Source organism: Mastigoproctus giganteus, chromosome 12 (assembly GCF_048544385.1).
Source record: "Mastigoproctus giganteus isolate SK-2022 chromosome 12, ASM4854438v1, whole genome shotgun sequence".
NCBI classification, from domain to species: Eukaryota; Metazoa; Arthropoda; class Arachnida; order Uropygi; family Thelyphonidae; genus Mastigoproctus; species Mastigoproctus giganteus.
The window spans coordinates 3778250-3794052 of record NC_143586.1 but is presented as its reverse complement, the minus strand read 5'-3'; the positions used below and the strand labels follow the sequence as shown (position 1 = coordinate 3794052).

The window sequence follows — 15803 nt, the reverse complement described above, 5'->3', positions numbered from 1 at the left end:
GGGTTCGAAAAAAATCGAAGTGGATCAGAACTTATACTTGCGCTTTTTAAAGAGGCCACTTTCCTCATTCATTTTTCTACCCCATTTTCCGCCCATGTTATAAAAATTTATTTTTAAGGTCTAGGAATAGGACTCGCGCAAAAAAACAGTTTAAATAAATTACAATTTTTTTTAATTTCCTTGCTGTATAGCATGGAATAACGTGATCAAAAAATTTATCTGTAAATTATTCAAGAAATTAGGTAGACACACATACATTTAATTCAATAACATGACTCCTGTTTTGCATATTTTACAAACAAAATTGGAAATAAACAAAATCTGTTGTCAACGCTACAGATAATTCAAATAATCAGCAAGAAATAAAGTATCACATTGACATGTGATTTATAAAGAACTACTGAAATCTTACTTGTCTAAGCTTCTTTCGTTGTTCTTCTTTATAGATTATTCGCTTTAATTCAGCTACTTTTCTGGCTTCACGCAACGACTTTTCCGCCATTATGTAATAAAATCAACAGTAACAGCTATCGTATAGAAGTGGACAGATTCCGAAGATTAAAATATATTTTCGAGGATAAATTTATTTTAGGAAATCTAACATTTTAATACATATTAATATACCTGAGGAATGTTTAAAGCAATTCTATGGTAATTTAGAATTTTCTGCATTCTTTTATGCCGACAATTTCGACCATACACGTAAACACTTAACCCATCCATGATAGCACACTCGTTATCCCAACTAAGCATTTAAATCGATGTTTACCTCAACGCGACTTCACAGAAAAACAGCTGTAAGCGCTACTCTCATTTTTTACACTCTTTTCTACTTGAACAAAATCAACACAAAAAAAAAAAAAAACTGAATTTCGGAAATTACTTTCAGCATGTTGATTTAGAATAAATAATTTATTGTTACTCATTTTTATTTAAGTTTGGATGAAAATTGTGTTAAAGCATACTATTAATATTTGTATCAGTAGTGATGATGCAGGATTAGAGAGCACCAGCCTAAAAAAAAAAAAAAAATTCATTTCACCATCGCCTCTAGTAATTTTCCTAATTCTGCCTTAAAATTTATTCAAACTACCCACTTCGACAACAATATTGTTATTATTAGTATATGGTGAAGGAAACCTGAGGCTTTTGCTGCACCAGCCGGAAAAAAATAATAATAAAAAATTCTGAGTAATTATTGTTATTTGGTCTTTTAGGAGCATGAGCAACTAAGGCCATATAAGTAAGGCTCCGGGGATATGCGGTGGTCATTCCCTGGCCTTTCCGCATCCTCCGTATTTGGTAGTCACTGGCTCGAACCCCCGTTTAATCAAGAAGCGTGTGCTACGCACTACTGCTCCTGCCCACCTGGTTGCGAAGACACCAAGAGAGTGGTTCGTAGGCCCTAGGCACTTTTATTCCGAAATGTGCTAAAAAAAAAGGGGATTAAATATTTCTTCTGTTTTAACACTTTGACTGCAAATCACATCAATTAACGTGACTCTAGTTTCAAATATAATAAATAATAAACCACCCCAATTGACGGAGCGACCATCACTTCGATTCTTTTAGTTTCGAGAACAATCGCAAGATAGCGTATGAGTATTGAATTGAGGCTCCTAGAGTCGAATGCGCACGTTTCCTCAGCTTGTTTTTCGTTAGTCACACTGAAAAGAACGAAGCATTTATTTTTTTAAATGTTTCCCTTCATTCGTAAGCCCTAAAAATTTCGAATGCCCTAGGTACTGTGCCTATGGTGTGTAATGGGAAATCCGGCCTTACCTGTTGCAGTAGCGGACAGCCATTAGCGTTATTAACAACTTTGAAAAAACTTCGTAATGGCTACAAACTAGGATATTAAGCGTGATATACCTTCATTATTATCATCCATAAATATAGAAAACAACAATGCACCCAAAACTGGACCCTGCTGCACTCTACTAATAACATTATCCCACGAAGAGCAGTGTCCATTGATTAACACTCTCTGTCTTCTCTCATTCAACCATCCCTTTATCCAAAGCAACAACTTGCCCTAATTGCCATAATCTTCCAATTTGCACAGGAATCTTCCATGTCCAACAGCATCAATAGCTTTCCTGAAATCCATATTATTTTTGCATCCAGTTCCTATCTGACCACATTGTGGTATCCGATCAAATTAGCATTAGCATTAGCATTAATAGAGGCATTTGATGCAAGAAAGCAAGCTTATGCAGCATCAGCCAAAAAAAAAAAAAAAAAAAAAACACTGCCACTTCACCCCTCTGTTCGTTCGAAATACCTGTCCAACTGAGCCTTAAACTTTTAAGCTATCAACTTCCACGACAAGGGATGGAAATCTGTTCCACCAACCAACTACCCGCTGGCTAAAGGCAAATTTCCGCACGTCTATCCTACATCTGTCTTTCTTCAATTTGAATTTATGTCCTCTCAGGTGATTACTCTGAGCAAGAGGAAGAATCCCATCAGCATTGAGCATGCTCAAACCATTCAAGGCTTTATACACCTCTATCAGATCACCTCGCTGGTGCCTAGTCTCCAGACACTGTAATTTGCAAAACTTAGGCCTTTCTTCGTAAGAGCACCCTGAAATTTGTCAGATAAGAGTTTTCCTTAACAAGTCCATGCTGTCTTAACTATAACTGCAGTCTTGTCTAGTTGATTCAGCAATGCGTCTTTCACCAGTGACTGCATTATTTTCCCCGGAGCAGAAATTGATCTAACAGGTCTGTAATAACTCATGTCACCCTTGGATGCCCCTTTGTGAATTGGGGATACACTTTTACATCTCCAGTCCGTGGGGACATCCCCTGAATCCAAGGATGCTCTCATAATTAGGATTAGTAGGTGCTCGTTTATTTATGTTGAGACTTTGATGACTCCCTCGGTTGGGACCTCACTAGATTTGGTACCCTGGTGCGGCGCATCCAATGCATCCCCCCATTTGCACAGCCCTGGATGGAAGTTTATTCCAGCAATCAACCTCCTGCTAGCTAAAGGCAAATTTCTGCACATCTGTTCTACAACTGTCTTTCCTCGATTTGCATTTATGTCTCCTCAGGCGATTAATCTGGATTGAGCTTGCCCAAACCATTCAAGGCCTTAAACACCTCAATTAGATCACCTCGATGGTGCCTAGTGTTCAGACGCTGCAATTTGGGGAACTTAAGCCTCTCTTCGTAAGAGCACCCCCTTTGTTCCCCTCACCATTTTTATTGTTATTATTATTACTATTATTATTATTATTATTATTAGCCATATGGTGTAAGGAAGCCTGAAGCTTATGCTGCACCAGCCAAAAAAAATTTCCCAAGTTATCCTGAGAGCGAGAAGAATGATGATATCCAGCTGAGGATCCTGGGTGTGCCAAACCCATACTCGCCAGATGTGGGCCTCTTGTGCCTTATTAAAAAAAAAAAAAAAAAAGGTGAAGCATCGGTAATGTTATCTACCACTCATTTTGTGCTGTTGCAAAGTGGGTATAGTGTGGGGGAGGGCATACTAGAAACGGTTCAAGTGTAGAGTTTATTCATCAGCAGGAATATAAAAACATACATGATTTTATAAATTTTGGAGAAAACAGAATAATTGCTCTCTCTTCAACCAGATGTCTTTCTTTTGCCAAACTGTATAAGCAAAATCGTTTTTTAGTGGTGGAAACTAATTTGAAACTCATTTTAAATTTAAAAAAGAGCATCTTTCTTTTCTGCTGTTAAGCAACACAGAGAAGAAACCTTCTACACAGCACGAATCTTAAGTGAGAAAGTATCAAACTGTATTTTATATTTTTAAAGATTATTTAAAGCACATATTTTAAAACTTTTACACATTTGGCTTATATAGTTAGGGAATGACATTACGATTACGCGGTTGTCTTCCTGTTACGATTAATTAATATATTTAATAAAGATTCATATGTATTTCCCCCAGGGGCTCACATCTGGTGAGTATGGGCTTGGCATACCCAGGGTCCTGAGCTGGATATTATCAATCTTCTCTTCCTTGGTAATTCTCTTCTATTTCTGACTTTTGTTCTCTCCCCCTCGGACCCTCCCTGTCTCTCTCTCTTAGGATAATTCAGAAAAAAATTTTTTTTGGCTGATGTAGCAAAAGTCTCAGTCTTCCTTGCACCATATGGAAAATGATAATAATAATACCACGTGAAATTAATAATATAGTTTATTAAGCTAATCACCCAAACCAACGTTTGGGCTTGTTTTCTACTGCTGTTGGACGCTTTTTCTTCAGTCTTTTCCGGCCACAGATCTGTGACTGGACAACCCTTCGTCAATGCAGTGGTCGAGTAATAAGATACTATTCTGTGAGAGTGGTAACAGCTCTGGGTTCAAATATCTGGGAATGTAATTTAGATCGAATTGTGCAGAATTTATGAACTCATTGATTTTTTTTAATCGTTTCGGACAAAGCTTAAGTTTCTCTTGAATTCCTGGTCATTTCAAGAAATTCAATAACACTACACATGAAAAATGGATGCTTCTCGTGATGCAGTTTTATCCGAGAATTCATCCATAGAATGTAGCACTCAAATAAAGACATTTTGTTTCAGAACTTTGTGTGCGGAAAAGAAGGAACCCGAATCAGAGGATTGTTTAGAGATTAAAATCTACGAGGTATAAAATTGGGTTAAAGAGAATGTGCCTTATGAATATGAATGTTTGTGCATCCATGCACTTTATAGACTAAAAATTAAAGTAAAGAGTGTGTGTAACGACTTCCGTTTGTGCGGTTTTCATTTTGTTGTATTCCGTTTAGATTTCGTTTTCATTTTGTTGTATTCCGTTTAGTTTTCATTTTGGGTTATTTTACATCACGAACATTTTAAACGTGAGGTAACATACGTTACACATTACGTTTCACGCGCGTTCGATTGCTTTATGTTAGAAGTGTCCCCAAACTCATACCTTGTGCTGCTTATTGCTATAGGTAAATTTCTAGGCAACAGTGCATGCAATGGGAATTGACAGGTGTATTGCTGTACCCATTGTGAGGCAACACAGCTTTCAAACTTGAACTGTCTATGAATAGTCACCAGTCTTTTGGATTATGATGAGTACCAATTTCGTCCTGAAGACTAATCAAAACCATAGGCATACAGATTTTGCAACAGTAAAATCGTATGTAAGTGACATGGTTTTTTCTGTATATTGAGGCCTTGTAGCTGGGACCCAGTAGATTCTATTCCTTTAAATGAGATGGTAGGAGCTCTATGCTGGATTTGGTTAAACCAAAGACACTCATGAAGGCATCCAATTCAAAAGAGGAGGGTATACCGGAAAACACCAGAGTTGATCCATAGATTGTCATAATAGTTTGTTCTTTCTCCATATTTGAGGTATAGCAGAAGGCATCCATTATCATGAAACTAGCCCTCTAAGGTGGATGTAGTAATAGTAATGGCATGTGATGCAAGAAAGCAAGTGAGCTTATGCATCATCAGCCATAAAAAAAAAAAATTTACAAAACATTTCCCTCTAAATGTCTGTCCAGTTCCTCCTTAAATTTATTTAACCTATCAACTTCCACAATGACAGATGGAACTTTGTTCCAGCAATTAACCACCCACTGGCTAAAGGCAAAGTTCTGCACATCTATTCTACATCTGTCTTTCCTCAATTTGAATTTATGCCCCCCCCTTAGGTTCGTAATTTGAACAAGTGGAAGAATCCCATCAGAATTCAGCGTGCTCATATATCTGACTGCACAATTATTCCCAAGTCTTTTTCATTTTCTACCACCTTAAGTGTAGTACCACACAGTTGGTATGTTTCTCTGGGGTTACTTCTACCCATATGCAGTACTTTGTATTTGTCAATGATAAACTTCAGTTGCCACTTCTCAGCCCATCTGCCCAAATTTTCTAGATCCTGTTGCAATAGCACACCGAACCCTGTGGGACTCACTAATAACATTAGTCCACGAAGAACAGCACCCATTGATTACCACCTTCTGTCTTCCCCCACTCAACCAACCCTTTATCCATTGTAGCAACTTACCCTTAATACCATTCTACTCCAATTTGTACAGTAGTCTTCCATGCGCAACAATGTCAAAAGCTTTCCTGAAATCCAAGTATATGATATCAAAATTATTTTTTGCATCCATTTCCTTTGTAACCACATCATAATATCCAAACAAATTTGTCAGATAAGACTTTCCCTTAACAAACCCATGCTGTGTCTGAATTATTGCTGCAGCCTTGTCTAGATGATCCTGCAATGCATCTTTAACCAGTGACTCCATTATTTTACATGGAACAGAAGTTAACCTAACTGGTCTGTAATTACTCGTGTCACTCTTCGATACCCCCCTTTGTAAATTGGGGATACATTTGCACATCTCCAGTCTGTGGGTACTTCCCCTGAGTTCAGGGATGCTCTCATAATTATGGCTAAGGGTTTGCTTACTTCCTTTGCTGCCTCCTTTAATATAACTGGATAGATTCCATCCACCCAGGTGCCTTTCTTATGTTTAACTTCAACAATTTCTCCTCCACTTTCTTCTCAGTTATTACAAAATCATTAAGCACCCTGCTACAATTTGATAACCTTAATAACTCATGTGTGAATGTAGATGCAAAATACTCATTCAGTTTGTTTGCTAACTGAGCAGGATCATCAACAGTCGAACCATCGATATCAAGTGTACCAATCAGATTCATCCCCTTCCTTTTAGGATTTATATAAGTAAAGAAATCCTTGCTGTTTTTCTTAGCATCCTTTGCCAAAGATTTCTCGTAATCTGCCTTCGCCCACCTAACCTCCTTTGTGACTTGATTACAGACTAGCTTATATCTGCCATAGGCTTCTGTGTCGCCTGATAATTTATATGCATCCCATGCATTTTTCTTCTCTGCCACGAGTCTCAATAGTTCATTTGACAACCATTTATGCCTAAACCTTGAACAGTATTTCTTAATAGGTATGAAACTTTTAGTAACTTCCAAGATTAATTCCTTGAATGTTTCCCATTTAGAATTTGCTGTTGGTAACATCATCAGTTGATCCCACTGTACAGAATTTAAAAACTGTCTAAGACCACTGTAGTCACCTTTACGGAAATAAAAACCCTTTCCTTTACCCTTGATGGTATCTTTAAGTAAATCCCACATTGGTACACTGTTATCACTGCCACCTAGTGATGTAGTGATCACAGTATATGCAGCTACCACAGTAGAAGTGAGATATCCACAACTTGTTTTGATCACCCATTGGCATTCCAAAATAGGCTTTATATGTGGTAGAAAATTTAGCACCATCAACAATGTTATGCATCAGCTAATTAAACATTTTTGTTAAATATTATCAAATTATGCACCTAAAAAAACTTCTGTGCTGTTCTTAAGAAGTGTACAAAACATCATGTGATGATGGGTAGTTGCATTTGGATTTGCATAATGAGAGGAAATGGATGCACGGGAGAAATGAGTTAAACGTTAGTGCACAATTTGTTACAAAAGTTCCCTAAAGAATTTTACATTCATAATTCTAAAATTTTGAAAATTGGGACTATTAAAATTTATTGCAGTGTTTCTGTAGCAGTGGAGGTTATGTAATCAGAATAAAAACTACTTTAAAACTACACAGGTACCCACAGACTACATATGAAATCTGGTGTTTGTTGATCTGATTTTACCTTGAGTAATATCTGAAAATATCTTGAATAGATAGGTATGGTGAAGACAGGAGGTGCTTCATGCATTTGCAAATGAACCTTAAAATACTAAACTAATTATTATTATTATTATTATTAGCGGTATGGTGCAGGGAAGCTTGAAGCTTATGCTGCACCAGCCAAAAAAAATTTCCCGAGTTACCCTAAAAGAGAGAGAGAGAGAGAGTGTGAGTGAGTCAGAGAGAGTCAGTCGGAAATAGAAGGGAATCACCAAGAAAGAGAAGAATGATGTTATCCAGCTCAGCACTGTGGGTGTGCCAAGCCCATACTCACCAGATGTGAGTATGGGCTTGGCACACCCTGAAGTATAGCATTGAAAAGCAAAGGAGCAGATGAGTTGACAAAATAAACATTTAAACATCAGGGATGAACTTGGAGACTGCTCTGAAAAAAAAAAATTGTTTGGAGCCAATCTTACCCAAATTTCAACAATTTCTCTTCCATTTTCCTGTCAGTTATTACAAAATCATTTAGCTCTTTGCTTAATAAACTTCTGGCATCCCCTTTCCTAAAGAATTCCTCATGTACATGTAGATGCAAAATACTCATTCAGTTTGTCAGCAACCTGAGCAGGATTGTCAACAGGCTAACCATCAATATCAATTGGACCAATTTTATTCATTCCTTCCTTCTAGAGCTTACATAAGTAAAGAAGTCATTGCTTCTGTACTAGACAAGGCTGCAATTATACTTCAAACACAGAATAGGTTTATTAAGGAGAAATCTTGTTTGACTAGTATGATTGGTTACGAAGATATAGTCACAAAGGAACTGGATGCAGAAAATAATTTTGATATTATATACTTGACCACTGTTGGTTTTGATTTTCATAAATGACATCGATGATGTGTAAATTTGCAGATATTGGTAGAGTAGTTAAGGATCACCACCAAGCAGAGCTTCTTCAGAGTAATCTAAATAGACTTCAGGGATGGTTAGAAAAATGGCAGCTATGCTTTAATCCAGCAAACCTACCTGGGGAACAGTAACCCCAAAATAACTTATACACTTGGTGGAGTTGAACTAAAGCTGGCAGTGGAGGAAAGGAACTTGGGTGTTACGATACGGTCAGACATGAAGTTCTCCGAGCATTGTAGACAGGTTGCAAGGAAGGCCCATGTCCAATTGTTTGATAATTTATCAAACAATTGTTAGTAGAGATAAGGATGTCATAATCCCATTGTATAATATTATTGTTAGACCACACATGGAATACTGAGTTCAGATATGGAGAACTCACCTAAAGAAAGACATTCTTCTTGAAAAGGTCAAAGACCCGTAACTCGCCTAGTGAGATCACTAAAAGGGCATCCATATCAAGAAAGACTACGAATATGTGGGTTGCAGAGCTTGGAAACTGGGCACCTTAGAGGAGACTTGATAGAGGTGTTTAAGGCTCTTAGAGGCATAAGCAAAATAAATGAAGGAGGATGAAATTTTCGCTATACATTATTCTAGAACTAAGGACCATATTTTCAAGTTACGGGGGGGGAGGAGATGTTTAGACTGGATTAGTTAGCCTCAGTTGAGGCATACGATGCAAGAAAGCAAGCTTATACAGCATCAGCCAAAAAAAAAAAAAAAAAAAAAACCCTTCTCATTTCACGCATCCGGTCACTCCAAATGTTTGTCTAGTTCAGCCAGCAATCAACTACCTGCTGGCTAAAGGCAAACTTCCACATGTCTATTCTTCAACTGTGTTTCCTCAGTTTAAATCTATGCCCCCACAGGTTCTTAATCTGAGCAAGCAGAGCATCTCATCAGCATTGAGCCTGCTGAAGCCATTTAAGACCTTTTACACGTTAGCATTAGCATTAGTAGAGGCATATGATACAAGAAAGCAAGCTTATGCAGCATCAGCCAAAAAAAACACTTCCATTTCACCCCTCCGTTCATTCAAAATACCTGTCCAGCTGAGCCTTAAATTTATTTAGGCTATCAACTTCCACAACAAGGGATGGAAGTCTGTTCCACCAACCAACTACCAGCTGGCTAAAGGCAAATTTCCACACATCTATCCTACATCTGTCTTTCCTCAATCTGAATTTATGCCCTCTCAGGTGATTATTCTGAGCAAGAGGAAGAGTCCCATCGGCATTGAGCATGCTCAAACCATTCAAGGCTTTATATACCTCTATCAGATCACCTCGCCAGTGCCTAGTCTCCAGACATTGTAATTTGCAAAACTTAAGCCTTTCTTCGTAAGAGCAACCCTTTCTTTCATTCACTAATCTTGTTGCCCTTCTCTGTACTCGTTCCAGGAGCTCTATATCCTTCTTGAAATGAGGCCTCCAGACCTGTATACAGTACTCAAGGTGTGGCCTGACCATTGCCGTATACAAGGGAATAATCATCTTCTCATCACTGCTAAAAATTCCTGTATATATCATTGACAAGACACCATGAGCTACTCTTGCAGCCCATCTGCACTGCTCAGAGAACTTCATATCTGCCTGCACAATTACTCCCAGGTCCTTTTCATTCTCTACCACTGTCAGTATGGTACCACAGAGTTGATACGTTATTCTGGTATTACTGCTTCCCATATGTAGCACTTTACATTTGTCAATGTTAAACTTTATTTGCCACATCTCAGCCCATTTGCTGAACTTTTCTAGATCCTGTTGCAGCGGTGTACTGTCATTAGCATCATTAACACACTGCCAACATCCGAATTGTCTCCAAACTTGGACATTAAACCTGATATACCATCATTAATATCATTTTTAAATACAGAAAACAATAATGGACCCAACACTGAACCCTGGGGGGCTCCACTAATAATATTAGTCCGCAATGAGCAGTGTCCATTGATTACCACTCTCTGTCTTCTCCCCCTCAACCATCCCTTTATTAGCATTAGCATTAGTAGAGGCATTTGATACAAGAAAGCAAGCTTATGCAGCATCAGCCAAAAAAAAAAAAAAATAAAAATAAATAAATAAATAAATAAAAAATAACCACTTCCATTTCACCCCTCTGTTCGTTCGAAATACCTGTCCAGCTGAACCTTAAACTTATTTAGGCTATCAACTTCCACGACAAGGGATGGAAGTCTATTCCAGCAACTAACCACCCGCTGGCTAAAGGCAAATTTCCTCACGTCTATCCTACATCGCTCTTTCCTCAATTTGAATTTATGCCCTCTCAGGTGATTATTATGAGCAAGAGGAAGAATCCCATCAGTATTGAGCATGCTCAAACCATTCAAGGCTTTATACACCTCTATCAGATCACCTCGCTGGTGCCTAGTCTCCAGACACTGTAATTTGGAAAACGTAAGCCTTTCTTCGTAAGAGCACCCCGTTGTTCCATTCACTAATCTTGTTGCCCTTCTCTGTACTCGTTCCAGCATCTCTACATCCTTCTTGAAATCAGGCCTCTAGACCTGTATACAGTACTCTAGGTGCGGTCTGACCATTGCCTTATACAAGGGAATAATCACCTCCTTATCCCTGCTAGAAAAATTCCTATATATCATTGACAATACACCATGAACTACTCTTGCAGCCCGTCTGCACTGCTCAGAAAACTTCATATCTGCCTGCACAACGACCCCCAGGTCCCTTTCATTCTCCACCACTGTCAGTGCAGTACCACAGAGTTGATACGTTGCTCTGAGGTTGCTGTTTCCAATATGTAGTACTTTACATTTGTCAATGTTAAACTTCATTTGCCACCTCTCAGCCCATCTGCTCAACCTTTCCAGATCCTGTTGCAGTAGCATAGTGTCAGTAGTGTCCTTGACAACCCTGCCAACCTTCGTATCGTCTGCAAACTTGGACAATAAGCTTGATATACCATCATCAATATCATTTATAAATACAGAAAACAATAATGGACCCAATACTGAACCCTGAGGGACTCCACTAATAACATTAGTCCACGATGAGCAGTGTCCATTGATTACCACTCTCTGTCTTCTTCCCCTCAACCACCCCTTTATCCATAGCAGCAATTTGCCTACAATGCCACACTCTCCAATTTGTGCAGCAGTCTTCCATGTGCAACAGTATCAAAAGCCTTTCTAAGATCCAAGTATATAATATCAAAGTTATTCCCTGCATCCAGTTCTTTTGTGACTGCATCATAGTATCCAATCAAATTGGTCAGGCAAGACTTCCCCTTAACAAAACCATGCTGTGTCTGAGCTATAACTGAAGTCTTGTCGAGATGATCCTGCAGTGCTTCTTTAACCAGTGCCTCCATTAATTTCCAGGAACAGAAGTTAAACTAACAGGTCTAATATTTACTTGTGTCGCCCTTTGATCCTCCTTTGTGAATTGGGGTCACATTTGCGCATCTCCAGTCTGTGGGTACCTCCACTGAGTACAGGGAAGCTCTCATAATTATGGCTAAGGGTTTGCTTACTTCCTTTGCTACCTCCTTTAATATAACTGGATAGATCCCATCCATGCCAGGTGGCATGGATGTGATCAGCAAATATTGCATCAGCAAATATAGCATCAGCAATATAGCATCACAAATATTCTCTTTAAGTGTATCCCATCCCTGTAGAAGCAGTCTCTCCTGTTAACAAGTACAGACCAGGCTGAAAAAAAATTCTACCCCTTGAGCCTTGCACAATCCTTCCAGGGCCGAATTGATCGACAGTGCTCTCATCATATACTCCCTCCTATCGTGTCTGGGCAGAATTGCATCCATAGCAGCAAATTGCCTCCAATTTGTGCAGCAGTCTTCCATGTGCAACAGTATCAAAAGCCTTTCTAAAATCCAAATATATAATACCAAAGTTATTCCCTTCATCCAGTTCTTTTGGGACTGCATAATTGTATCCAATGAAGTTGGTTAGGCAAGACTTGCCCTTAACAAAACCATGCTGTGGCCGAGCTATAACTGAAATCTTGTCTAGATAATCCTGCAGTGCTTCTTTAATCAGTGATTCCATTAATTTTCCTGAAACAGAAGTTAAACTCACAGGTCATCCTTTGATCCTCCTTTGTGAATTGGGATCACATTTGCACATCTCCAGTCTATGGGTAATTCCCCTGAGTCCAAGGAAGCTCTCATACTTATGGCTAAGGGTTTGCTTACTTCCTTTGCTGCCTCCTTTAATATAACTGGATAGATCCCACCCATGCCTTTCTTGTGTTTATCTTCAACAATTTCTCCTCCACTTTATTCTCAGTTAATACAAGATTATCTACCTTACTGCCAGAGTTGAATACACCTCTGCCATTCCCCATGCTGGATAATTCCTCGTGTGAATGTTGATGCAAAATATTCATTTAGTTTGTTAGCTACCTGAGCAGGATCATCAACACTTGAACCATTGATATCAAGTGGACCAATCTGATTCAGCCCCTTCCTTCTAGAGTTTACATAAGTAACGAACTCTTTGCTGTTTTTCTTTGCATCCTTTGCCAAAGATTTCTAGTAATCTGCCTTCGCCTGCCTAACCTCCTTTGTGACTTTGTTACAGACCAGCTTATATCTATTATAGGCTTCTGTGTCACATGTTAATTTATATGTATCCCATGCATTTTTCTTCTCTGCCTTCTGTCTCATTAGGCGCCTCCATAGCTAGGTGGGAAGGAGCAGCAGGGCGTAGCACATGCTTCTTGATTAGACCATCACCACAAAATAAGGAGCATGCGGAAAGGTCATGGAAGGACCACTGCATATCCCGGAGCAATATGGCCTTAGTTGCTAATGCACTTAAAAAACAAATAACAAACAATATGTCTCATTAGTTCATCTGACATCCATTTATGCCTAAACCTTGAACAATATTTCTTAGTTGTTATGTAAAGCCTAGTAACTTCCAAGATAAGTTCTTTGAATGCTTCCCATTTTGAATTTGCTGTTGGTAACATCATCAGTTGGTCCCACTGTATAGATTTTAAATACTGTCTCAGACCATCTGAGTCGCCTTTACGAAAGGAAAAACCCTTCCCTTTACCCCTGATGGTAGTTACCTCTTTGAGCAAATCCCACTTCAGCACACTGTGATCACTGCCACCTAGTGGTTCCTTTATCTGCAGATTCTTAATGCATGAATAATCACTACTGACAATTAGATCAAGAGTATTACTCCTTCTAGTTGCCTCCCGAACATGCTGATGTAGAAAATCATCATCCAATTAATCTACAAAAGTCTTGCTAGTGAGTAAGTGACCAACCTACAAATTCCAGTCAATATCTGGGAAATTAAAATCCACCATTATAAGACTCTGATTTACTGGCCCACTCTATTTTTCTGTACAGTTTCTTATTATACTCATCAGAGTCATTAGGCCTATAGCACACTCCTACTCTTAATTTTGATCTCCCAATGCTTATGTCCAACAAACTGACTTGACACTGTTGAGTGATGTCGACTGGCTTCAATTCCTTGGATTTTATGTGTTTCTTAACTAATAGCATAATCCCTCCTCCCTTCCTATCCTATCTGTCCTTTCTGTACACATTGTATTCCCCAACCTTAATCAGATCAACTCGCAGGCACCTAGTATCCAGATGCTGTAACTTGTAGAACTTAAGCCTCTCTTGGTAAGAGCACCCCTTTGTTCCTCTCACCAATCTTGTTGCCCTCCTCTGTACTCATTCTAGCAACTCTACATCCTTCCTAAAATGAGGCCTCCAGATCTGAACTAAGTACTGAAGGTGTGGCTTCACCATTGCCTTATACCAGTGGTTTTCAACCTTTTTTTAATAACGGCACTCCAATGTAATTTATTGGAGATTTATTGGATTATTTATTGGTAATTTATTGGATTATTGGATTTTCATCGTGGACTAATTTTATTAGTGGAGTCCCTCAGGGTTCAGTGTTGGTCCATTGTTGCTTTCTGTATTTATAAATAATATTGATGATGGTATATCAAGCTTAATGTCCAAGTTTGCAGACGATACAAAGGTTGGCAGGGTTGTTAAGGATGCTACTGACGCTATGCTGCTGCAACAGGATCTGGAAAGGTTGAGCAGATATGCTGAGAGGTGGCAAATGAAGTTTAACATTGACAATTGTAAAGTACTACATATGGGAAACAGCAACCCCAGAGCAACGTATCAACTCTGTGGTACTACACTGACAGTGGTAGAGAATGAAAAGGACCTGGGGGTAATTGTGCAGGCAGATATGAAGTTCTCTGAAAAGTGTAGACGGGGCTGCAAGAGTAACTCATGGAGTCTTATCAATGATATACAGGAATTTTTCTAGCAGGGATAGGGAGGTGATTATTCCCTTGTATAAGGCAATGGTCCGGCCGCACCTTGAGTACTGTATACAGGTCTGGAGACCTCATTTTAAGAAGGATGTAGAGCTGCTGGAACGAGTACAGAGAAGGGCAACAAAATTAGTGAATGGAACAAAGGATTGCTCTTATGAAGAAAGGCTTAAGTTTTGAAAATTACAGTGTCTGGAAACTAGGCACCTGTGAAGTGATCTGATTGAGGTGTATCAAGTCTTGAATGGTTTGAGCATGCTCAATGCTGATGGGATTCTTACTTCGGCTCAGAATAATCACCTGAGAGGGCATAAATTCAAATTGAGGAAAGACAGATGTAGCATAGATGTGCGGAAATTTGCCTTTAGCCAGCGGGTAGTTGGTTGGTGGAACAGACTTCCATCCCTTGTTGTGGAAGTTGATAGGCTAAATAAATTTAAGGCTCGCCTGGACAGGTATTTCGAACGAATGGAGGGGTGAAGTGGAAGGGTTTTTTTTTTTTTTTTTTGGCTGATGCTGCATAAGCTTGCTTTCTTGCATCATATGCCTCTACTAATGCTATGCTAATGCTAATTTTATTTTGCCACACCCCTACTCAGTTTTCTGCCTGCTAGATCTGATTCTCCCTCTGTATATATCCGTATATATATATATATATATATATTTATTTAAATAATGGCTTAAAAGTTAAGTTATAATTATTATTAATAATTATCTACATGGGTGGTAAAGGCTGACAGTTTGGGGAAATTCCCAGTTCAGCTGGACCTACGGGAGGAGAGAAACACATAGGTTGTCTATTTCCTTTTCTCTTATTAATTATTTATTTTTTAAAAATTTTCTTCTTATTATTATTATTATTTTATTTTATCTCTCTATACATTAAAAAAGTTTTCCTTCTAGTGATATTTATTTGAG

At 38.6% G+C, this 15803-nt stretch overlaps 2 protein-coding genes across 2 annotated transcripts in view; one reads left to right on the top strand and one right to left on the bottom strand.

Annotated features, from left to right (window-relative positions):
• The window catches only part of Sirt7 (sirtuin 7), a 177318-nt gene extending 176697 nt beyond the window's left edge, over positions 1 to 621 (bottom strand). Inside the window, exon 1 of the mRNA XM_090386586.1 lies at positions 413 to 621. Coding sequence (XP_090242712.1) covers positions 413 to 502 — 90 coding nt within the window. The 5' untranslated portion in view covers positions 503 to 621. The remainder of the gene's footprint in view (positions 1 to 412) is intronic.
• A 3869-nt stretch (positions 622 to 4490) lies between these two features.
• Positions 4491 to 15803, top strand: part of LOC150076637 (histone-arginine methyltransferase METTL23-like) — a 66517-nt gene continuing 55204 nt past the window's right edge. Inside the window, exon 1 of the mRNA XM_090386585.1 lies at positions 4491 to 4634. Coding sequence (XP_090242711.1) covers positions 4491 to 4634 — 144 coding nt within the window. The remainder of the gene's footprint in view (positions 4635 to 15803) is intronic.